At 37.7% G+C, this 26222-nt stretch overlaps 1 protein-coding gene across 3 annotated transcripts; it reads left to right on the top strand.

Moving 5' to 3' along the window:
- The first annotated feature begins 4097 nt into the window (after positions 1-4097).
- On the top strand, positions 4098-24597 carry GUF1 (GTP binding elongation factor GUF1). Of its 3 annotated transcripts, none has more exons than XM_075500006.1 (17): positions 4098-4306; positions 5353-5464; positions 7037-7185; positions 7393-7473; positions 9476-9553; positions 9798-9881; positions 10373-10437; positions 11479-11682; positions 13299-13438; positions 14693-14816; positions 15194-15326; positions 16852-16995; positions 17998-18131; positions 20016-20117; positions 22109-22228; positions 23172-23208; positions 24241-24597. In XM_075500006.1, exons 1-17 carry the CDS (start codon positions 4169-4171, stop codon positions 24376-24378), a joined length of 1983 nt encoding a protein of 660 aa, XP_075356121.1. In that variant the 5' UTR covers positions 4098-4168; the 3' UTR covers positions 24379-24597. The 3 variants fall into 3 exon arrangements, with proteins under 3 accessions (XP_075356121.1, XP_075356122.1, XP_075356124.1); XM_075500007.1 differs by lacking the exon at positions 4098-4306 and adding an exon at positions 5570-5667; XM_075500009.1 differs by lacking the exons at positions 4098-4306; positions 5353-5464; positions 7037-7185; ... (3 more) ...; positions 10373-10437; positions 11479-11682 and adding an exon at positions 12051-12183.
- The last annotated feature ends 1625 nt before the right edge of the window (positions 24598-26222 follow it).

Below are 26222 nucleotides of genomic sequence, written 5' to 3' on the forward strand. Positions count from 1 at the left end.
TTAACTCAGGTGTCTGTTCAGGCACCTGACTCTGCCATGTAGACATATATTTAGAAGATGAGTGTTAGTGACCTGTCCTATAACGTGGTCAGTTTAGGAGTTCCAAGGCTGAAATTCGTTGACCTTGGTTTTGTTTGCTTGTTTGTCTCGTGGTTTTTTTCAGGGTAAATTTTGTCGCTTTAATTCAGTTCGTTGCTGTGCAATGTAAAGCCTGTGAATTTGGCTTAGAAGAATACATCTTACAGAAAGGGGAAATTTCTGCTGATGTTATCTTTAAGGAAGTCATTCTCTTTTAGCATCTGCTGGCAGCAGCGCTTCCCAGTGACAGGAAAGGTTTTTGTCACGGCTATTCCATTTGCACAGTAACTACTTGTGGAGAATACAAATCTGTGGTATCGTTTACCCTGCTTCTGTTACAGAAATCCTCACAAATGAAATAAAGAAATACTCCCCCCCTCTTTTTTTTTTTTTTTACTACCTCCATGGAATCTTGCTCTGTTTTTATTTCTACATTTCCAGAGTCTCACAGTGCTACCAAAGATTGCTTCCAAATGAGGTGCGTTGCTGATTGAATAGCAAGTGGTACACTCTCTGCTGTGTTTCATAGATACCATTGATTACCGACCTGCTTGGCCTTGTGCACGCATATATCTATATTATGCCAAGAAATCTTAGCTGCATTTTATTGGCTCATATTTTACTATCAGGGAAATGCTTCTTTACCTTTTATATTATTCACTGCATTATGGTATACTATTCCATTCTGTGCAACTGTCACACTTCCAGAAGTTTAGCAGATGACTCAGATCACTGACTGTAAATGCTTACTTCTGCGATTTTGTCAGTTTATGGGAAATCATACAACTCCTGTTAAAACTCAGGCTATGACACCATGTCAGTTAGGGAACATATTTGTCTCCATTGAACACAACTGCCAGGGAAAAACACATAACACTGACTGATTTGAAATTATGACAGAATTACATTAAGTCTTCAACTGAAACAATTATTGATAGGACATTCAATGCTGCATTCATGTGTAGCTATAACAAGATACTTGGGAATCAGACAAGAAATTCATGCTTGTATTTTGTTTTCACATTCTCAGTCATGAATCTGCAAATACTTGAATTTACCATTTTATGGCTGGCTCCAATGTTACTCAATCTAGCTAATGACAGGTACATTTAACTTATCCTCACTATAACTAATGGCTTCTGAAGTACAGGAAATGTTAATTGTGTACATACATCCATCACATTTTGACACGTAAATGGATCACTTGAAAATTCATGTTTATGCTACTGATTTCCTGTCCCATAAATACTTTAACGTTTATTATTCTGCTGAACTGGAGATCTTTCCATAATTGTTCTGGTAAGTGTGTTCCATTGCATACGGAGCTCAAAGAAAATTGATCAGGAATCTGAATATTTGCTTCATATATCTATCCAAGCTGAAAAGTAGAGGTAAAGACAGATGACATTGTCATTTTTACTGTGCTCTATCCTGGCTTACTGATGGACCACCGATCTGAACTTAGTTAATATATTGTGTTCACATGACTAGGAATCCTACTTGAAAAGCAGTTCCATTCCTGCTTTTCTTCATTTATTTCAGAATTCTAAAATACGTGGACCTGCCCATAGCTTAACCTTAAGGACTGCCATCTCCCTGCGTGGACCAGCACTCACTCCATAAGTGTTCGCTCCATGCCAACGGGACAAGAACAAATTCCAGCATGAAGACGCAGCGCATAAGCTCATTCAGTAACTACTCCAGCACACCTCCTTGAATCCTGGCTGTATTCAGCCAGCTTGGTGTACAGCTGGTGCAAATACAAGTCTTGGGTCTCTAAGGTGTAGATATGAAGCACAAGTGCAACCTTCAGTCACGCCATTTGGTTTGCAGTAACTTTTGCTTTTGCAGGTATTTTTGTGACTACGTGATTTTGTGCATGTCACACAAGAAACAGCGCGTGTTGCTAGCACGACTGTGCGATTTAGCTACCTCTGCCGTTGCTTTTTTGGAATTGCTCAAATGTGCTATCGATATACATCGCTCTGCGGTGGTGGTATTTGAAGATACTCTGTAAAGCCTGTTAGTTTAATTCCTGCTAATAGAGCGCCTTCTTAGATTTGCTGGTATTCTTGCCTCTTGGGACAGCAAAGACAATACCCCTTTAGCAGTTATAGGATTGCTATGTATTTACTTCTGTTCTCTGTTATTGCACACGGGTAAGCCAATATCTATAGTGCATCAAACTTAATCGGTGTATAGCAGGAACAATGTTTCCCTCCAAAATATGGATGCCATACTCGTATGTACGCTCTGGATCACATCTTTGGATTCATGGCTCCTGTCACGCTCATTCTCCATTGAAGGACACACTTCTCTTTCCCCATATGTTTTGAATTTGCTGAAGGACTCTCTTTGCCCATCACTACCCAAATTCAATTTGATCAGCACAGCACAGTGAACTATGCTAGCAAATTCACTACCGCACACTCCCAAGCTGGTATATGCAGAACTTTTGCGCCCTCTGCATTACGTATCAGATGCTTTCGTGCAGCTTTTTGAGACCAAATCATTGCAACTTAAAATGGAGTATTAATTTTATATTGATTTGCTGAAATTAAATCTCCTTTAAATAGCTTTACCCTCAAAAAATACTCGGTCTTGCTTTATTTGGTACGTCTCTAGATTGTGAATCTGACAAAATATTTGCAGTTTTCTTAGCTAAGTGGTCTGCTGGTATTTCTGAAATATTTTATGTAGCTACAGCTGAAATCCTGATTAGATTTGAGCAAATGAGAAAGATAAAGCCAATACATGTAAACTGAGCAGTGACTTGAGGCCTCCCTGTTTTCCCAGGTCTGTGAAAACTTAATGCAAAACTTTCAAGTAAGAAAAAACCAGAGGAACATGCAGGCAGTAATCAAAGCTAAACTAGGAAAAATATAAACTAGAAAAATACCTGGAAAAGACAATGTCAACCCACTAAGACTGTGACAAGAGTAACACACGGAAAACGTATCTGAGAATACAACATTCTTCTGCTTCTAGAATTTTACAAAGCACAACTGCGAAGGCCAGAACAGCCATATGCCGGCAAAGCAGCATACAAGGCAACGCATCCCTCTGTAATGCCAGTAAATAAGTATTTCAAGACAACAGTATTCTGTGCCTTGCAGTGGCACGGAGATGTTGCAATCACAAACCAAGCTGTTCTTGTGAGCCATTTCATACCAAAAAAAAAAAAAAAAAAGTTCCAAAAACTTGTAAAACTCGCAAAAACTTGTAAAACTCGCAAAAATACAGTTTGTACTCTCTGTAAATAATCAATGGTGCCTAGAAAAAAATATACAGGGACGTACATATATAATATGTCCCAGAAACCATCCAGCAACGGGACCGAACTTCTGGTTTGTTTTATTTTATGCCGAGGGGAAAGCCCTGTGGAGGGTCTCCTGGGATTTCTGCACTTCCGAAGCAGTACCACGGAGACGCTGCAGGAGACTCTGCAGGCACAGCTCGCACCCAGACAGGCACCCCGCCCGCCTGGGTCGTCAGCCAGGCCCCTCCCGGCGGGGAGCCGACACCGAAGGTGCGGGCAGGTGCGGGCACACACCTACAGGCGAAGGCGCGGCCCAGCGGGCCGCAGGCTCCGAACTGCCACAGCGGGCGGCGCAGGCACCCGCGGCCTATGGAGCCGAGGCTGAAATTCGCTCCCGGAGCACCCCGACGGCAGCAGGCTCCTGAGCCGCCGGCCAGGGGCGGGAGAGAGGCGAGGCGGGAAGCCCCAGCCGCCTCACGACCGCCCTCACCGCACCGCCCTCGCGGGAGGGAGGGAGGAGGCGGAGCTCTGACCACTTCCGCCGCCGCCGCCGCCGAGCGCTTCCGGCGCGTGGGCCGCTGCGTTTTGCGTGGCGGCTGCTAGTGTTCTCCTCGTGCCGTGGAGATCACCGTTCTCCCGCGCGCGGGGCGGGTTGCTAGGCGACGCCGGCGCGGGCGGGGAAGGCGAGAGAGGGGCGGCTGGGGAACCGTTAGGGCCGGGCGCGGCGGTGAGAGGAGCGGAGCGGAGCGGAGCGGGGGCGGGCTGCCATGGGGGCTGAGGCTGCCCAGCGCCCCTCCGCGCTGTGAGGGTGTGAGCCCAGCCCCAAGCGCGATGGCTCTCGCCGGCAGGACGGCGCTGTGGTGGGCCCGGCTGCGGAGCCCCTGCCCCGCTGCCGCCCCGCTCTGCCTTCCGCCCTGGCTGCCCGCGGGGCCCGTGGCGTGCGAGCGGCTGTACAGCTCCCGCGGCAAGGTGAGTCCGCAGGGCTGCCCGGGAGGGGCGGGGTGCGGGGAGGCGTTTCGCCTGCCCGAAGGTGGCCTGCAGCGAGTCCCCAAAGGCGGCGGTCCTGCGTGTAGAAGGTGGCCTTTCCGGAGAGGCGGTCAGGTCATCCTGCAGTAGCCATTTCCCGCTGCAGGGGCGTTTGCGTCCCCTTGGCAGTAGGAGGACTTGCCGTTCCAAGCCGAGGCATGCTGCAAGGGACCCGGCAGATAATGCTGCTTAATGCTGTGTATTGATGCTAGCAAAGAACTCCGGGCTTGCTTTCTGCCCTGCTTGGCGCAGAGCTGCCATGCATAGCCTGTGTAAGAGAGATGAGCTTTCTGTATCTCTAGAATCGGTGACCAGTGTTTTTCAGTAAAGTGGCACTGATTGCTATTAGAGGTCTCCTGGTTCCTGATCCTGAAAGCTTTGAAAAGCAAAGAAGCAACCTTTCTTCAAAGTGTTGTATTACTTGGAATGAGCAGGAATAACACAAAGAAAAGTTTTTCAGTGTTGGACTTTTCTGTGTGTGAACCAAGGAAGTCGGGCTGGTTTTCTGCATTTTTTTATTTTAGCCAAGATAAGTGTTACCTGTAGCTTCCTTTTCCACAAAGTCTGCTTGCTCCTTATGATAAGGTCACTGCTACCTGAGCTGGTAGGTAATGTCACTGTATTCTTATCATGCTTGTGAAGAATGATGTCCTTAATGGTCCCCTCAAGCCAGTTTTCTTAATCCTTAAGTTTAGTAGTTTAACGAACTTGAAACTGTTTCCAGTTTTCCGACTCCCTATATTCATAAGAACATAGTACCTTTCACAACACTTACCAGCATACTTTGGTTATTCAGAGTAATAAATATGTATGTATGTATGCTTAAAATGAAATGCTAGCATTTTAAACACTGATGATAATTTAAGTTTTTGTATCTATTCAATTTATGCCTCTTCTAGAGAAAAGAGTTAATTCTTTTCTAAAGGCCAGGTCATACTGTATGTAGGGACTGTAACCATGGTTTATGAAAATAAATTTATGTTTTTCAGGAAAAATTAGATATGTCGACGTATCCTGTGGAAAGCATTAGAAACTTCAGTATTATAGCTCACGTAGATCATGGCAAAAGTACACTAGCAGACAGATTGTTAGAAATTACAGGTAAGTGTTCTCATTTTATACTACCTTTTCGTGACATGTAAGATGACGTGTAAGTTTCTGTAGCTTTCATTATTACTAAAATTCCTAATATCAGTGCTCTTCTAGTGCCACGTTGCTTGACCTTTTAGACTGCCAGTTGTGTAGTGTTACAGATGTGAATATGATGGACTTTCTTTCTGGTTCAGATCTGCCTACAAGTAGGGGTAAGGAAGTGTGTGATTCACTCAAGGAAGTATGTGTTTTAGAAAGAGACTGAAAAGGAGTGTACTTCCTTGTTCAAGATACTATTCCTGTCATTCCTGACCAGTCGTCCATTAGACCAGTGCACCGCAAGTAAACTTGATGTTTACTGCCAGTGTTTGGGGTGAACAGGAGGAGACTGTCATGACCTAGGAATTCTGGACAGCGTAGTTTCCAAAAGTGTTATTGAAACAGGGGCTGCTTGTACTTAGATGAAAGTAATGATATGTCCTCTTGTGAGCAAACCATAAACAACTGCTTTTCGTGATAGTGAAGCTCACTGGTATTGAAGCTGATACGATGCTGCATAGTAAGTTTTAGAAATGTACAGCCCTATGTTGATTTAGATTTAGTATGTAGAATAACTGCTAGTAATTAAGTGTAAATTCCATATTCTCAGCTGCAATATAGACTTGCTTTTTCCTTCACTCTATTGGTGAAGTTGTGTTTCTTTCATCTTCATAGGTTTTTGTTTTGTCCTCATTGGAGTGCTTCTTGGACTTCAGTGTTTTTATTTCTGTGTTGTTGCTGAGGATAAGGAAAACAACCCTCTTTTAAAGGGAGAGTGAGAAACAGAAGTGCTAAGGGATCTTTGTAGCTATAAGTGACTCTGCAACTAGGCTTTCCTTGGAAGAGAGAGAGACAGAGGTTGCCTTAGAGTGTTCTCTAAGGTAAGCTGTAAAGCAATTGCTGTATCTCCTAAGAGGAGACTAATTTCAGAGCAGAGCTTAAATTAGCTACTCAGAAGTACCCTTTGGAAGAGTCTTGCTTTTCCCATTTAGCGGGTGAGCAAAACAAAACCTGGGAGAGAAGGTTTTGATCAAAGTTATTCTTTATGATTACCTCCTATGTGTTACTATGGGCAATTTTACCTGATGCCTGTGACAGAATGGAATTTTTAATTCAGGGCTGTCAAGCTCTATGATAATGCTCTTTTTGCAATTGAGATTGGCAGTGGTTGGAGCCATGGGCCATGGAGCTGCTCTCCAGTGATAGGAGGTGAAGTTTCTTTAAACATCAAAATTATTTAGCACTGAATGGAATTTTTGCTACTTCTTAATCTCTGATTTAGATTTACATGATGTTTTGTGTCCTGCTTTTTCAGGAAAGTATTTTATATGACTTCATATGTAAAAATTTATTTAACAAATGTTAAGATGTTGAAGTAAAATTTTATTTCTAAATGAAAATCTAAGTTTAGCTTAGTCAGGTGGAAGAGCTTCATTTGCAGCTGCAAGTCCCATGTTTTGCTGCTTAATGGCATTTTCAAGCATTATTTATTTTCAGAGCTAATGTACTAAATGAGGTAATAAAACTTTTTTTTTATCTTAGGAACAATTGCTAAAACTGACCGTAATAAACAAGTGCTGGATAAACTGCAAGTGGAACGCGAAAGAGGAATTACAGTTAAAGCACAGTCTGCATCTCTCTTTTACAGTCATGAAGGAGTAAACTACCTCTTAAATCTTATTGACACGCCAGTAAGTTAAGTATAAATAGCGTTTAAATCACACAAAGCTAAATGTCTTTATGTTTAAAAGTAGGAGATTTCTGGCTTCTTGTGCTTATTCAATTTCTTTTTTTTGTAAGAATGGTGTTTTCGATGAACATATGAAAACATCACAGTATAGAAATCTGCAAAGGACTCTAGAAATACCTGAAATTGTAAACATCTGTTTTCTCCACAGGGCCACGTAGATTTCAGCTATGAAGTATCACGGTCGCTGTCTGCCTGTCAAGGTGTCATACTTGTAGTGGATGCAAATGAGGTGGAGTTCTTAATTCTTGTTTTTTGCTTAGAATGTCAGCAATTTCTTTAAGTAAGCTAGAGAGAAGATTAGGTTTTTTTAATTTTTCTATCAGTGTTTTTGCCCCTGGTCTATCCATAAAAGTATTACGATGAAAAAGAAGAGTAATGGGAGTTTTAAAAAAAATCTAGAGACAAATAGTTGTGTGTTGATAGATACTGCAGTTCCATGACATAGAAATAGAGGCACAGGATTAGTGAAGAATCAGATCCTACTTTGTACAGAGTATGAACTTTGCAAATGGCAGTCTGGAGAACTTTTAGCTTACTAATACCCATTTGAGTACCTTCAGTTTCCTGTTGGGAAGCTTGATGATTCATTCAACCAACCACAGTGTTATAACTAATTGCTGTTGTGTTTTTGTTTGTCAGTAATACAAACCAATACTGGCAATGTTAAAGCTAAAGGACACTGTAAGCTGAATGTGAATAAACTTATTCTGGAAACTGGAGAAGTTTTATATCTGCTAGATTAATAGGTTCTTGACTAATCTTTCAGGAGAAGCAGGAGAGTGAGGGAGTATTTGTAAGGTAATACTCTCATAAATTTACAAACAAAGTCTATACTAGGAGGGAAGTGAAATTAGAGATCTTAGTTGTACTTTTATTTGTACAGTGCTAGGAACATTTTGAAGAATTGGTTAACAGAGTAGAATGAGGATTATGGGAACATGATTTTAAATAAGGACGCATTCTCACAAAGTATTTTGATAATTTTCTCTGGGGTATATTTATGATTATATTGTACAAGGGTCAAATGAATGCTACTTTTTTGCTGTCAATGATTATGAACATTTGTTTCTTCCTAGCTTGGTGGGCAAGTGGACTTCTTAAGTAAGCTTCAGTAATAAATATGTTTTCTTAATGTGGTGATGTTTTTATATTTAATGTGTATATCTATTTTTTACGTCATATTTAAATATGTGATTATTTGGTATTCTGTATTTGCCTTTTAGTCAGAATGGTCACAAACTCAACTTTTTCATTATAATTGCTAATGTTTCTTCTGCCAGCCTGAATTCTGGAGGTAATTTTCAAGATTTAGGTCTTGCATACTTTTTTTTTTCCCTTTATTTTTTTAATAAATTTTTTTTGCTTCTTTTTTATGTTGCCTAAAAAGTTAGGCCCATATATCCACAGTGAATATCCCCATATAAGTAATTTTCCACTTGAACTGTTGTAAACAAAGGGGAAGACAAGAAGTAGCTTCTCTTTCTTCCTCTTCTCCTCGCACCCCCTTCTGCCCTCTCTGGTCCTCTCTGATTGTCACGTTAGGCTTTACGATCTCATTCATTAGCATCTCTGTCTCTCTCTGTTTTTCCTTGACTGGTACTTGGATCTGGAAGGTAATCTTCCTTTTTCTTCTAATCAGAGCTGTTCTTTTGCCATCCTTTTGAAAGAAATGTGAGGTGCAAACCTTATAATTTGTTTTCTTTTTTGAAAATAACTGTAAGGTAAGTTGAAGGTATGTTCCTGCCCTCTGGAGTAACTACAGTCTTATTACCATGATAAACATCCCTTTTTCTTTGTCTTAGTCCATTTGTGAATAGTTCGTTGTGGACTGAGAATCTGGTTTTTGAGGTATCCATTATGATCTAGGTTATTCAGAAATAAATAACATATACAAAAATATGTACTTGGTGCATAATGTATACATAATACTGTGTTATCTATAAATAATTGCATGTGTGTGGTCGCACATACAGCATTATTAGTTTGTCTACTTATATTCAGATTATGAGAAATTATACTTGGGAATGTTATTTTCTTTCTCAGCAATGTGTATAATCAATAACTTATTTTCAGTTCCCCAAATGAAGGAGTGGACAGAACAGCAAAGTAATCTTATATGGTATAGTATGCCTTAAAAAAAAAAAACACCAAACAACAAACAAAAAAACCCCAAACAAACCCAAAAACCCAGGAAAATTCCATGTTAAACTTTTTTAATGCTTATTTTCTAGGGTATTCAGGCTCAGACAGTGGCAAACTTCTACCTTGCTTTTGAAGCACAGCTTGCAATAATTCCTGTCATAAATAAGGTAATAAAGGTTTTAGAGTTTCATATTAAATAGTTGGGTTGTTTAAATGTATAGAAGATTTATAAGAAATGTATCCTCAAATAGAAGTATATAATGAAAAAAAAAAACCCTAGAATATAATAAGAACTTTGTGGTTTACTCATAAATACGTAAAGGTTCCTTGACTTGTATATTTGGAAACTACATTGCTGGATCATACGGAAGATGTGATTGCCTGTATATTTAGCAGTGTGTTGTTTTTCAGATCGACTTGAAGAATGCAGACCCTGAAAGAGTTGAAAAACAAATTGAGAAGCTGTTTGATATCCCTATAGATGAATGTGTAAGGGTAAGATCTCTTGAAGTTTTAGAACATGGCTGATTGTACATCTGTATCTACTTTGTAGCTAATGAAAGACATAGTAAATCAACAGGGTGTCATCTGTCTGCCTGTCTTTGTCTGACATACATGAATTTCTTTAAATATTGTCTCCTGGAAAACAAGAGTGGAGAACATACTTCTTAGTTAAAAATTCTAGTATGTCTTGATGAATGGCATCAGACAGATTTTAAATTATTTCTCATTGTGGGTCTGTAAATTGTTTTCATTTTTACAGAAACAACAATAGCCCTTCAGGAGAGAAAAAAAATGTTACAGAATAATTTATAATCAAGTAAGCATTTCATAGTAATAGCATTCTAAAGTATGCTTCAGAGTGCTTTTATGGGTAGTATTTCCTGTGGCCATCAAAACTGTCTAAGTAAATGTGACACTGTTTAATAGATAATGAAGGAATGTAAGACACTTGTCTTATAAAATTGTTGTTGGACTTGTTTTAGATTTCTGCTAAACAAGGAACAAATGTGGAAAAAGTTCTTCAAAAGGTCATTGAGAAGATTCCACCGTAAGTTCTGTATCTAGTTATGAAACCTTGTAAGGTTAATTAGGAAACCATGAGTTGCGTTTATACAGTATAATGGCTCTAGTTTTGCACTTAATATTTATCTGATTTAAAGTCAATACTTTATAAAGAGATGTGGGAGAAATCTAATGTCTGAGCTGGTTAAGTCAGTTTCAAGTTGCAAATCAGAAAAAATGACACTTCAGATTTGAGATGCCTTTTAAAAAATGAATGTGTGAATGTCAGCAGAGAAGAATTCTTTATTCTTAAGAAGTGAGAAAGGAAAATGAATTCAGTATGAAATGAAAGATGAGAGGTGAGCCACTAAAGGTGATACTTCTATGAATGTTTACATAGCTTCCATAAAACTTAGTGTTTGAGGTTCTGTGTGTGCTGTTGCTCCTTTTGAACATTGTATTGTTAAAATGTTAAAGGTAATTGAAATCTGCTGTGTTTAGGGTTTCATATCCTGAACCCAACTTTTAAAATAGACTTTTGTCTAGGAACTTGACGACAAAGCTGCTGAATTACAGTTCAGTTTCAATCAGCATGTTGCTTTTCAATCTTTTTTCCTAGTATTAGCTCATAATTGTAGTCCTCATATTAGTTAATAATCATAGTTAAAAGAAACCACAGTGAAATTCCAAGATTAGGTTTCCATGAAAGATGGCAAAACCAAAATATCTGTGGACTACTTTTTTTTAAAAAAACCTCAGCTATTCAGAATGTAACTGTTGAATTTTTGTTTCCCCCGTAATATGATACTTTAAGCATCAGTTTCACCTGTTGTGAAATGGGTATGATGAATATGCATTTGGTTTTGTTTTATTTGTACTGCTGTTGCACATGGGAGAAAAAAATGTAAAGATTTGCTGCATAATAGTGAAACACTGAAATGATGTCTGGTATGTGTTTGTTTACTGAAAATTACTCAGTAGTTTTATCTATTTTAATACGGAAGTTTTTGGGGTGGGGGTGCTTGCTCATTTGATAATGAATGAAAAACACACTGCTTAGTATACTGTTTTAAATTTTTTGTGACAGGCCCCACTGTAATACTGCTGATCCATTGAAAGCCTTAGTATTTGACTCCACCTTTGACCACTACCGAGGCGTTATAGCTAACATTGCACTCTTTGGTGGGGAGATTCAGAAAGGGCATAAAATTGTATCTGCACACACAAAGAAAAGATACGAAGTACATGAAGTCGGAATTCTGACTCCAAATGAGCAGCCAACGCATAAACTGTAAGTAAAAATTTCTTTCAATGGAACAAATCATAAATTGGTATAAGATACAAAATCCTACATTTCCGTTTGATCTTTGCTTTAAGTGGTAAAGGCTGGGAGATGTCTGGGTTTTTTGTTCTTGTTCTTTGGTGGTGTTTTTTTTTTATGATTCTTATCTGTAATTTAATGCTCAATGTCAGGTTTTTTTCATTTTGGGCATGCTGAGGCAGAAGCTTTTGGGGACTGCATTTTGGACACTGCTACGGGGAGGAAGCCATTTTATTGTCTATTATACATGGAATATCTGGACAGCTAGTTTTTTTTTTTAAGACTAGCATTTGATATTCTTATTCAGCTGTCCAATTTATTTCTAGGAACTACCTTGTTTGAGAGTGGAAGGGAATGGGGCTTCATCTTAGTTATTGCTGCAGCATATTTTGAGGGTGGAAAACTTAAAATCCATGAATGCAACAGCTACCAGAAACTGGCTCCTCATGGCAGCAGTGGGAAGAAAATCAGGTACTTAGAATTAGTGGAGAAGCTTTATCAGTTTGCATCCAAGTATGTGTTAATGACTTTCTTGGGAGATTCTCAGTGAGACTACATTACTTTGTGTGGTGGGTTGAACCCAGGCAGCAACTAAGCACCCAGCCAGCCACTTGCTCACTACCCCAACTCCAGCAGGATGGGGGAGAGAATTGGAAGAGCAAAGGTGAGGAGAGACTTATGGGTTGAGATAAAGACAGTTAAATAAGTGAAGGAAGAAGAAAGGGGGGGGGGGGGCGTGATGCAAAGACAATCAGTTACGCACCACCTCCCACGAGCAGACCAACCACTAGCAGACAAGCTAGTGTACAAGCAACAGCCACCTTGAAAGGACTACGCTCCTTGTTTTTTATTGCCGAGTATGATGTTCTATGGCATGGAATATCCCTTTGGTCAGTTTGGGTCTGCTGTCCTGCCTGTGTTACCTCCCAGCCTCTTGCTCTAGCCTATTTGCCGGGGGCAGGGGGAACAAAGTGAGAAACAGAGAAAGCCTTCATGCTGTGCAAGTACTATTCGGCAATAGCTAAGACACTGGTGTGTTGTCAACACCATTTTATTCACAAATCCAAAGCCCAGCACCATACAGGGCCGCTATGAAGAAAGTTAACTCCATCCCAGCCAAAACCAGTACACTGTGTTTTACTCTTTATCTACCATGGGTTCCTCTCTTAAGCAGCATTATGTGCTGTTGTAAGGCATTTGTCTTTTGTTGTTTCTGCCCCTTAGTATATGAAACTTGCTGTGGTGGCAGCTGAGAACTGTTCTGGTTCTGTTTCTTAGATCCTTCAGAAGTTCCTTCTAGCTTCAGCTTTCAAACTGGGAGTAGAACAGAATTCAAAATCCAAAACCATAAATGTACTGTTTAACTGTAACAGAAATAGAGCTACTTGAGTCAATAGATAGTTTGTCCCTTGAGATGAAGTTCACAGCTCAGAGGAGAAACAACTTAAATCTGGCTTTTGGACTGTGTATGGGCTTTTAGGGCGGTGATTTATTTGAATTTCTGACTGGGCTAAGTCAAGTGGGGAAAATAGCAAAAATACTGATAATGCCAAGAAGCATGTCCATATAATGCCAATTTTATTTAGATATGCTGGACAGGTGGGCTACCTGGTTGCTGGAATGAAAGAAGTAACAGAAGCCCAAATAGGAGACACACTGTTTTCATATAAACAGCCAGTGGAGCCTTTGCCTGGCTTTAAGTCAGCGAAGCCAATGGTTTTTGCAGGTGAGGAGTAAACTGTTATAAAGTGGAATTACTTCTTCCAGTAACAAGAGTAAGAGAGCTATTAGAGCTTCTAAAATAATATATGTGTATATTAAGAGTTGTGAGGATTAGAATTTTAGCAAAGTTAAGCTGCAGAGGCACAGCATTTATAAAGCTTTGTGTAATTTTCCCTGTGACTCAACAGATAAGATTCATAATAGTTGCAGACTGGTTTTAGATGAGTAGAAGACTAATGTGTTTTTAGCCACAATTAATTGCTTCTAATGCCAGTAAATTCTTGATAGCTAGAAAAGAAGGGTTGAGACTTTAAAAAATGAAGTCCACTTATTGGAATTCTTCATCTTGATAACCAGGTTTCCATAATTATTGTGAAATCTTTTTTCTTTTAAAAATTAGCAACTGTTTAATTGTTGTTAAATATGGTAAACTACCAAAGCTAATATTCAGAATGATTCTGTAAAATATTTGAATTTTTAAGCTTGAATAGTTCTGTTGAGCTGTTGCCACCAGCTTCAGTAACTACTACAAATGCTATGGAAGATGGCTTTAGAAAGAAATAAATTCTGTAAATCACTCTCTAGACTTGTTGTGATGGAATGTGTAAAACTCACTTGAACTGTCTCATGGAGATTATGCTGTCTGTCAGTGAATGTAGAAAAGTGTAATCCTGTAAATTTTTTTTGTGTGCATGTGTGTTGCTTCTTGGTGTAGAGTAATCTACATTTTCTGAACAAGTGGTACAGTAGAACCGATTTCAGGCAGTAATTATAGAGACAGATGCTTTTTATTGATTTCAAAAAATTATAGAAACATTCACAACTTCGATATGGCAATTTTTTTTTTTTTTTTTGCTGTTCACACTTACCTTTAACGGAACATCTCAGTGAAGTTCGTCTGCTTATTCATCTATACTTAAGCTATATGTTTACACTGCAGCCCTGCAAAACAGTGGTTATACTCAATTGTGCATCTTCCACAACTGTGAAGGACTAGATGAATGCAGTATCCCTACCATTATAGTTTGAATGTTAATTCCTGTTTTTTTGAGATAATCTAAAACTTTATTACATTTTAAATAATTTTTGGGGAAAAAAAATTCCTTGTATTGTTTTTCACATTTTAAAAAAGTTGGAACAGAAAGTAAGCTATTTCCGATTCCATTACTGTGTTCACTGTAAAAGGCATGTTTGAAAGCTAAGTATACACTAGATAAAGCTCTCTGTCGCATCACTTCTATCTAATATGTTTTGACAGGAATGTATCCTGTAGATCAAACAGAATATAATAATCTCAAAAGTGCTTTGGAAAGGCTGACATTGAATGACTCCAGTGTAACTGTTCATCGTGACAGTAGCCTTGCCTTAGGAGCTGGGTGGAGGTAAGGCTTTTATAGCGCTTTCATTTTTAGAACTGTTCGTAAATTGAGAATGCAGGTTTAAGTCAACTGAAGGTTGAACTAAAATGAATTCAAGATCAGGAGCTTTAATTCAAATTAGTGGTAGGTAAAGATCAAAAGCATTTGATTTTCTTACGTTCTGTATTTGCGCAGAGTATGCAATTTGTTGTGATTGATAGTTTTTGTTCTGAACGACTCGTACTATTCAACTGTAGTATCATTTGGTCTTTCAGAGATTGTTTGCTGTGCCTGATATTGCCAGACTAGCAGTGTGAACGTGCTGGAGGGAAAAAAAAGCCCACTGTGAAATTCCAGGGGATATACAAATGCTTTTACCAACAGGATATTTTTTTTTCCAGGTTGGGTTTCCTTGGTCTTTTACATATGGAAGTTTTTAATCAACGTTTGGAGCAAGAGTATAACATGTCTGTTATTTTAACTGCACCTACGGTTCCTTATAAAGCTATTCTTTCCTCAGCAAAGTTGATAAAGGTATGATAATTTATTACAGCTTTATGTAAATACCAGCGTAAAAGCTTCCCATAATAAAAATCTACACTTTTTTTTTAATGTAGACTAGTACTTTTATTTTATGGTAAACATCAGAAGCACCAGTATATAACTTAAAACTTTTTTTAGTGGATTTTTTTTTTGAGAATGTTAGCTTTCCTTCTGCCTTCAACTTCAAGCATTCTCTTTTTATGTCTTACACCTGTCCTTGAAAATGGGAATAAAGGACACGTTTCTTGTTGTATTCTTTTAAGTGCATACTGACTGGACTGAGTTTAAAGCAGGTGAAATCATCTCCCAGGCTTTATCAGTCAGAAAACGTAAACATTTTTAGGAATAGCTTGTAATGCTACTGTAGACTGTCAGGGGCTGGTGAAAACAAGTGAGTTTTTGATCGTGGTGAAACAGGCATGTGCAAACTTTGTTGAACTGGCACAAAGAAAATTACTGTGAGTTTAGAGAGAGAGTTGGAGTTATGAGCACCTGCTGACAGAGGAGGCTGCAAATAGATTGGCTCCTTGTTATCCAACATGTACCTCTAAACAGTACAGAAAATCTGTAAATTCCAGACAGCTCATATAAGAAAGGTTGTTGTACTTGCAAAGTGTAAGGCATAGACCGTTTTTTTCTCCAGTTATTTTGGCTTCTTGCTTAGGCAGTGTAGCAGCTATGAATGAAATGGTTGACACCTCTGGTGCATAAGTGATTCTGCATTGCTGATGTGGAACACCGTTTTCAAATAGTGCTGGAAGTTGGGTCATTGTTCAAGAACACTGCCTTGTCAGTGGAAAGTGATATAATCACTTGCTTTGGTACGTGGGGGTTGTATATATATGATAAGAAACACGACCTTCCTTTTATCCTTCCTTCAGAAGGGTAACTCTAGTCCCTATCAGGCTGTTGGAGTAGAAAAAAACAGGTCATGAAAGCACTTGCACAGGAATCAAAAACTTGATTTCTAAGCCCGCTTCAGCCTGTAAGGGAGCCTTAACTCAAAGTTCTACTTAGAGGAGAATGTCCCCATCACCAAGCTCCAGAATACTTGGAGCAGGTCTTTTGTTGAAGGTTTGTCTTATATTTTACAGGATCAGGATGAACTAAGAAGGAGGATCCTTGCTCTACAGGCAAGAGAGAGAAACAGAAAGATGGACAGAAAGGCTTTTATATTTCTGTGGATAACTCTGGGTTGTAGTCCTAGTTCCAAGCACTTCTTCTGTTTAAAATTCATTCGATAAAATTCTTAAAAAAAACCGTTTTTGTAATGAAAAGTAACTCCTGTAATCTTTCTGTATGATAATATTTAAAGATATGCTGATCAGGGACTCCTATATGTGATGTAGAAGTCTCTTTCAAAATTGTGCTTGGTATGAATTTGGGTTGCATAATTCACAAGTGTTTCCAAGCAATTGAAACATTTTTTAGCATTTTTTTCAATGCTATATTTGTCTCCTTTCCTATTCAGTCTACTTACTGTAATTTTACAAATATCTGTTTTGTTTGTTTTCAGGAGTATGGTAAAGCAGAGATTACCATTATCAACCCTGCTCAGTTTCCTGATAAACTTTCAGTATCTGAATATTTGGAGCCAACTGTTCTTGGTACTATTGTAACACCTCATGAATATATTGGGAAAATAATTGCTTTGTGTCAGGTTGGTATGTAGTTTTAGTTTTGTCATTTGCATTTGAAGCTCTTCATATCATACTTAAGGTGAAGATACTAGATAGTAAGATACTAGATAGTATTGAAGAGTATCTTTGACAATAATTATTAAATATTTTTGAAAATATTTTCAACATTTTATGTGTAAAATTACTTCTGAACTACAAAATCCTTATGCTGACACTTAGTGATGAAGCTCAGTGACAATAAGTACCTGGTCAAGCATCCTGTACTAGACAAATTCATAGGTAGTTCTGTTTTCCTGAAAGAATGGAATCTCCAGCAGGGGAGTAAGATCTATTGTTTTTTTAAACATATATTCATGGAAATACCACTTCTGTTAACCCGTAATGAGGCTTCATATGTTTTCAGAACTTCACTGAAGTACATTTATGATAGTGATGGCCAAACACATTTCCCCAAGTGTATTTGAAATAGTTTTAACTAAAAATGTTTTAACTGCCATGCATAGTCTTTATATAATTTCTTCACAATATTTTCTTAGCTTTTAGCATTTCAAATTACATAATACAAAAGAGTACGGTACTTGTATGTCAGTACAATGAAGTATAAGATCTATTAAAAAGAATTCCTAAAATAACTTTAAGAACACCCTTCTGGCAGAAAAGAAGATGAGCCTGCAAGTCCGACTGTGTAATACTCCATTGTATGTGAAAATCTAATTTCAGTGAGATTTTACGGCCAAATAATTATACATTTAAAGGCAGCAATATGCAGAAGCTGTTAAGGATTTCAGAAATTCAGCTTTTAGAGAGGACAGACTTGAATCACTTGTCCGGCTAAGTTACAACCACTTCATTTATTAGTGCTGCAATTTGTTCTGGGACTTAAGCAAACTATCAATAAGAAAGTTACTTTGGGGCTTGAAGTGCAGGAGACTGGATGGCTGTTTATTTTAATTTGCTTTGTAGAAAACTTATTTGTAGAAAACTTCTGTCAAGGGGAACTGAAACAATTTTTATTTGTCTAGGATTGTAGGGCAGTCCAGAAGGATATGTTGTACATTGATGAACACAGGGTTATGCTAAAATACCTCTTCCCACTGAATGAAATTGTGGTGGATTTTTATGATGCTCTTAAGTCCCTGTCTTCTGGTTATGCAAGGTAACTACCTCCTCTGTTCCCCCTCCCCCTCTCCCCACCCTCGTCACTAAGGGGTGAATGAAAAAAGATCTGAGAAGACATGGAAGGGCACAAGTGAAGAATATTTTATGATGGTGCTGCAAATTGAGTCGTACTTCACCTTTAATGAATTAGATTCACTGTGAAAATGGATGGAAATAAATCTGAAAAACACCAAAAGTGCATCACTACCTAATAATCATTTTCTTTGGTGATGCATGTATTTTTCAAGTGTGACCTATAGAGTGGCACTGGCTCATCTAGATGAGTAAGATCTAGATGGTTCTTACTTGCCTGAAGTGACAATGGGCATTTTCTATCGAGGGAATCACTGAAAATGGACTTCCTACTGTATTGTCTCTTGGTGGAAAAGGGAAAATAACCAAACAATGAGTCTTTAAAGCTAGCAAAAACAATCAACAAACTATATTTAAAACAAACAACACTTACTTTACTTACATGCTTTATTATGGGAATAAAGTAAATCATCTGTATTTTGAGACAAAATGTTCTGCTGTGGGTGGATTCTGTAAATTCAGAGGCTAGAATAGTGCTCAGCTGTTTGTGAAGAGCCTTTGTGAGTTCAGTGGAAGGGAAAATGTTGCATGGCAGATTGGCTTATGCCACAGGAAACGCAATAGCTCTTACACACCTGGTATGTAGACATGATGTTAGTAAGATACATTGGACAGGAACTGGTACACTTAGTTACATTATTCATTTTATAAGCATAAAAATGAATTTTATTGAAGGACTGAATTTGGTTTGAGTTTGTGTTTTCTTAAATATGCCTTATAAAGGTAAGATGTGTTTTAGGCCCAGGTTTGTGTATATTTGAAGTAGAAGCATAAGCAAAAGTGGGGAGGCAAGAAGGACGGGTAGAAGAAAGAGGGGCATGGAGATTTTGAATTTTCTCTGAGGATCTAGCTCTCCAACTAGATAAAAAACAATCTGTTTATCAAGAAGCTATCTCATTAGCAGAATTATGCTGGGTTTCCTTTGATTCAGGTGTGATTGCAAACAATGTTGCATTGTCTTATTTTTCGGTTTTTATTTCCTAATCGACTCTCTAATGTTGCTTGTGCATTTAATGCTCTCAATAATCATACTTCTGTTATATGAATCTGTTCACACGACTGTGGTTTATCTAAGCCAATTCAGATAGCAGTACTTTCAAATACTCTCAAAGGATTTTTTTCCCCTCTGTGATGGATGCATTCAGCCCCCTCTGTTCTGATATTTCAGATCTGACCAGATTAGTGGTCTCTGCATCTCCTCCGTTTTAAGAATTTTTTGCAAAACCGACACACAGACAGCAACGCCCATACCTACCAAAGGAGAAATATGGTTTGGAAATGAAGAGGAAAACCTTGTTGTCAGAGAGAATGATAATAGGGGTCATATAAAAAGTCTGTCAAATGAGAGGATGAAAAGAAAACAATACAGTGTTAGTGTTTGATTTGTGTGACATCAAGGATGTTTACTGTTCAAAAGCTGTGTTGAAGGCTTCTGTTGCCTGGAGCTTTAAGGAGCTTTCAGCGGATAGAAAAGAAGTGTTTGAATAAACTCTTTAAGAGATTGCAGTAAGAATATAGATTTTTGATTGATTTACCTTGCTCAGTAGCTGGAAGACAGGATGATGTCTTCTGCTGCCTTGGAGATGAGATTTATCTGCAGTAAATTTCTAGACCAGCCTTGCATAAGGGAGACGTACTGAGAGACTATTAAAAACTGTGCTCCTATTTTAATAAAAAGTTCAAGTGTTCTATTAAGAAGTGTGTCTAAAACTTAAAATTATTAAACAAAGAATGCAGAATATAATTTTTACAAAATCATCACTAACTTTTATAAACTGCTTTCGTTTAGTTTTGATTATGAAGATGCAGGATACCAGGCAGCAGACCTTATCAAAATGGATATTCTTCTAAATGGAAATCCAGTTGAAGAACTGGCAACAGTCATACACAAGTAGGTTGACTGAATTCTCTATTCCAAAGAAATAAGACTTCCTATTAATATACAATGAAAACATATTTGTCATATATTAGTAATACATATATATGTATGAAAACAGCATTGAGGATTTCATCACATCACCACTTTTGGAGATGATCTGAAAAAGAGGCATTTAAATGCTAGATATAATATTTTTGTGGTAATGTAGGGCAGGGAGGAGAAGGAAATGCAAAATGCCAATCTTTCAAGCAGCTGGAAAAATTTAAATACAGACCAGTCTAGGAGATGCCATATGAATAATTTATGGCACTTATTATCTATTACTGAAAAAAAATTTATTTTATGCTCCCAATAATTCCTGTTCTATAGAAGTTTGTTGATACCTTGTCTCCAGCCAGAGTACCAGGAGAATGTAAATATTTACTGGATGTAATTACCTCAGAAAATTTTTGCTGAAATGATTCAGTTCCTATAAGTTTCTCAGGACTTACTGGTTTGCTGGTAAGAATAATGCCTTCCTGTTTCCAGCCTCTCCCCTTGCTTTCTTCTCAGAAAGTCTTTATAAGGCTCCCTTCTGTAACTTCAGCATTCCTTTCCAGTAATTCTGAGAGCAACTTCTTTTCTTTTTTTTTTTTTCTTCTTAAAATACTAACTTGTAGTTGCTAAAAAAATTTATATTTTTTATATTTTTTATATAACTGCAATCCTGAAATCCTTGTAATTCCTTAACTTCAGAAGGTCAACATAGGAAAATGAAACCCTTATTTTGTTCAGAAAGATCATGGTGCTGCGGTGGAATAACTCTCACGTATACGTTTGCTACTTAATGTGTTTTTCATAAATAAGCAGTGTTTAGCAGTCTACCTGTTTCTCTTTACTTTGAAAAGATGCAAAATGGAGTGGCCAACCTTGCAAAAGTTAGTTAGTTATTGCTTTAACATGTGTTTCTTGGTCAATTTAGCTTGCACCCCTGAACTGTTTCGCTTACTAAAACTAATGATAGCCTTACTTTTAGCTTTTAGATTACAAATACATTTTTTTAACTTGTAGATAGCGTTCATTCTGCTCCTGCTTCAATTATTCTCAGAGTCCTCTCACTGTAAATAGAGTGCATCTGTCTATATAAAAAGAATTATGCTGAATTGCATTTATAAAGAATTGCTGAGATTACTGTAAGCTCAGTATTAAGCTAGCCATTATTATTTGTCCGAATTATACAAATAAATATCTGTATCTTCTAAAACTGTAATGCTTAATGAACATTATTTAAGTACTTCATGCTTAAACTGTTTGCTTTATACAGGTAGGAGGGAGTCACATTATTGCTACGTGAAAACATGTAAAACTGTTTTCAGCTGTATGTTGCTAAAAATGTTTGCTAAATATGGATGTTTTTAGAGAGAAGAAACCCATTTGTTTTCAGTGGCTTATGAAAGTATCTGTTTAGTAGATTCTTTAGACCTTTTGACATTTTCTCTTTCCAAAATATGAAGCATACGCAGATGCTGAATATAGTTGGATAATTTTTATTAGCAGATGAGTAGTACATTAATATGTTTTTGGTTTGGTTTTTTTTGTCTTGTTATGTTTTAAAATGTTTTAAAAAGATGTTTTAAAAATATTTCTGTAATATGTAGATCTTTTGACCTTCTGGCCCTACAATCAATGAAAATCCTCCTTGACCTTCTAGTTTAAAATTGCATTTGGAGTTGTGACAGTATTCAGAATGGCTTCAGTGTGATAAATAATCAGGGTGTTTATAACAAATATTTTAAATTTATTTGAAGACCTTCTGTTAATACAATCTTACCACCTGTTTGTATGAAACAGCTGACATACAGAGAGCACTTATTAGATGTAAAATTAAGATCTGATCAGCTTCTTTTGAGGTAAAAGGAGGAAAACCTTTACTGAAATCCTTTTATCAAACAGTTTGGTCTATGGATATATTTTTGGGGTTGTATTACTCTTTCTGAAAACACTGGTGACTTTTTCTTTTCCAGTGATAAAGCATATGCTACTGGTAAATTCCTGTGTGAACGTTTAAAAGATGCTATACCTAGACAGTTGTTTGAAATAGCCATCCAGGCTGCTATTGGCAAGAAAATAATTGCAAGAGAAACGTAAGTGAAGCCCTTCTGTTTCCCTCCCCTCCCCCCCTCCCTTCTTATTTTAAGCTACTTAAAATATGGACTTGTAATGTCTTACCTAAATAGTTTTATATGTTGCATTGCTTGGAATTTACTGTAAAGTCGTATTTTTCTTGTATATGCTACTGGACCTCTTGGGGGGGGTGGGGTGTGTCAAACCAAAGAAACTAAAACATTTGAGCTGTCACTATGACTAAGGACTTTGTATAAATTTAATTGAAAAAATGTATTTTTATTTTAAATTGCTTGTGGTCATCATTGCCCTTAGTGGGCAGAGTATAACTTGCAACACCCATGTGTCCACTTCCTCTTTGGCAGTGGAAAAAGTTTCTTACTACTGAAAAAAATTAGCTAGTTGTGGAGTAGTTTAATCTCTGGGTGAATCAGCAAAAAAAAAAAACCCTGAACTGTGCTATTCCAAAGGAAATATGTTGCAAGCTGAACACACAACTATTTCTTAGCAGTACTGCTTTTAGACCAAACTGTTTCCCTGATGTTGTGTTTCTTGTTACATTTTTGCTGTTGCTGTTTAAATAGGATTTAAATTGTGGTAAAAGAATTAAAGGTAGGGATCTGAGCAGAGATGCTGTAAGAATTTGTGTGTACATACCTATATACGCACATATGTAACAGTTACTGTGAATCATAGCAGAAATCCTAGATAAAAAGGCAAGACTGTAATTTTTATGTACGTATTATACTCCCTAAGGGATATTTGTAGAATTGAGAAATGTGAATTAAGTCTTCTGTTTAGAGCTTTGTCTTCTGTATACAAAATATGAAAATGTCATGATTCCAATGCATCTTACAAAATCAGTAGAAAAACAACGCTTAGTATTTTGACAACTCAGTATTTAGCTTCATATATAGGAGATGTTCTAATGTGTTAAAATATATATGTTATTTTATTTTACAGGCTGAAAGCTTACAGAAAAAATGTTGTGGCAAAATGTGTAGGTATTTGGTTCATTTTTTGATGTTTCTGATGTGTGCAAACCCAAGAGCCTTGCTAATGTGATAGGCCTATCTTTTTCCTAGAAACCCAGCAAAGACACGTTCTGCTTGTGCTCCTAAGTGTCAATGGAATATTAACAGATACTTTCAAGCTTTTGTTTTAAAATTCAACTCATGTAACCTCTAGTTGCAGCTTCCAGTAAGAGTGGATCGGAAAGAGTAATGGCTTTTTCAAAATTACACGCGTAGAGTGAACTCAACAGTGTGTCTGTGTTCACTCCTCTCTCCTCACCATTTTCTAATAGTTGTAGACATATAGTAAATGTGTGTGTGTGTATACACACACATATGTGTAACTTCATGTGTTTCCTAAATTGTTTTTTCCAGGTGATTTAAGAAACTAATATAAAGTGCTTCTTTAAAGACTGATTGTGATTAGACTTCTACTTGGGTTTTCAGTAATACATCATGACAAGGCCTGAAATATGCAATAGTTGACTATCAACAAGGCTGGACAAAGCTATAGAAAAAATGTGATGCCTCTTACTTGTCTTCAGCTTTCTGAAGCAAACATGTTGGAAAAAAAACAAGTGTCCCTTCTTACAACTATTATAGAATTCTTCTGCTAGGCATATATGTGGGATGCTGTTTGTTCAACATTGTATAAGGGTTCAGTTAACTTATCTAGACGTAAGCACCTAGTGCTAGTCAAGATGCCCCAGTGTATCTGAACTGGCATCCTGCTGGTGTTCCAAGGGGATTTGGATATCCTACAGGTTGTGTCTAATGTCAGCCATGCTTATGTGAATGTATGGATTTAGGTAACTGAATTCAACCCTCAATGAACATGCATACTTGCTCCCTTGTTCTTTTTAACTAGTGGCCTTTTGGGATAACTATTTAGAGTATAAAATAATCTTTTGTCATAATATAACTAGCCTTTCTGATTATTTTTAAGCCCTTGAGTTTAGTGTTGCTGAAATGTACGGTAGTTGCATTTAAGCTTACTAAAATACTTTTCCTTTTCATAGTATGGGGGAGACATTACAAGAAGAATGAAGCTTTTAAAGAGGCAGGCAGAAGGGAAGAAGTTGATGAGAAAAATTGGCAATGTGGAAGTACCAAGAGATGCCTTTATTCGTGTTTTAAAGAGACAAACTGACAAATAGACATCAGTGACATGCAGCTGATTATTCTCTCAATTTTTTGTAGACAGCAGCAGGATGAGCTAATGTATAATTTATCACTGTGAGAGGGAATATATTTGACTTTAAATGGTGTAAATTAAATATATGTGGGAACATAAATTGAAAGGACTGTGTACTTAAAATGTACAGATACTTGTAGATTATTATGAAATTAAAGTTATTTAATTTGACTTAACTGAATCTAAAAGTTTTCATTGTATTTCATTGCATTTCATTGTTTTAATACTCCTAACACTTAAATTTTAACATAATTATGTTTTATTTTTGCATTGTTCCTGTTCTCATACAAAGACTTGCAATGTGGCAAAAAGTTTATAAAACTAATTGAAAGGTATGTATAGACAAACAAGGCTTTTTTTTAAAAAAAAAGTTTGAACTGTTGCTACAAAAATATCAAGCTACTTCCTGTTTTATTTTCTAAAGTTGCTGTCGTCAGGAAGTCATGATGATGTTGGGAAAGAACATCAAGAAAAACTAATTATGACTTCTTTTAACATACCACACTATTTATTTTAAACTTGAACTGTGTTGGTTTACCATGAATACAGCCTAGCTATGCTAATCTCCAAAGAAATCGTAAGTTTGAATATATCCAAACACAAGATAATGTAACTATTCCACCAATAAGACCAATTCGGGCCTGAAAGAATTCCTTTGGCACAAAGGTTTGGCATGAAGGCTTCATGTACTTGTTGAAGTTTTACTACTATTGTTCACATACTAAAGTTTGTCAGTGAGTTCTCACTTGAAAGCTGTAGTTAAGTGTGCTTAATGTATATTGTTGCTTTTGGAAATGTAAACAAAGCAATCCTTAACACAAGTTAATGACCATGCTATATACTGTGTTCACAACTGCACACCCACCTCCAGAGGCTTTTAAGCTGCATTTATTTTATGCTACACATAACAGCATTCTCCTGAAGCACAGTCTTTTAAATGTTTTTCCCCCACTGTTGCATTACACTTCAAAAATGCTAGCGCAAAAGTCGAGTCTTAAACCTGAAAGAAAGCCTGTTTTAAATCCGTGCTTGTTCAATCTACTGTTAAAAACTGAAACAGTGGGCCTGGCTTCCAACACTGCTCAGGGCAGACTCTTCCATCCTTTTGTAATTTCATAGAATCATAGAACAGTCCAGGTTTGAAGGGACCTTGAAAGACCACCTCATCCACCCTTTATGGGAAAGGTGAGCCTAGATGAGATAATCTAGCACCCTGTCCAATTGCATCTTGAAAACCTCCAGCAGTAGGGACTCTACCCTAGCCCTGAGGAGGTTGTTCTAGTGAATGATTGTTGTACTATAAAAAAACCCCTATTTTTTTATGTTGCAATGAAACTTTCCCAGGTACCTGTTGCCCCTTGCTTTCTCCATGTGGGTCCCTGTAAAAGACAGCTTCTGTCCTCTTTGTAGTCACCCTTTAAATAGTGGAATACTGTGATAAGGTCACCCCTGACCCTTCTCCAGGGAGAACAGACCTAACTCCTCCTACAGCAGGTTCTCCAGCTCTTTGATCCATCTTTGCAGCTCTCCTTTGGACACTTCCTGGTCTGTCCATATCTTTCTTGACTTGTGGGGACCAGAACTGGACACAGTACTCCCAGTGCAGCCTGACAAACACCAAGTAGAGTGGGATGATCACATCTCTCTCCCTGCTAGTAATGCCCCGGTGGATGCAGCCCAGGATCCAATGTGCCTGTGTTGCAGCAGCAGCACACTACTGACTCGTTCAGCTTGCTGTCCACCAGGTCCCTTTCAGCAAGGCTGCTTCCCAGGTGCACAGCCTGGGCTCTTTGGTTATTCCAGCCC

The sequence above is a fragment of the Mycteria americana genome, chromosome 4 (genome assembly GCF_035582795.1).
Source record: "Mycteria americana isolate JAX WOST 10 ecotype Jacksonville Zoo and Gardens chromosome 4, USCA_MyAme_1.0, whole genome shotgun sequence".
In the NCBI taxonomy this organism is placed as follows: Eukaryota; Metazoa; Chordata; class Aves; order Ciconiiformes; family Ciconiidae; genus Mycteria; species Mycteria americana.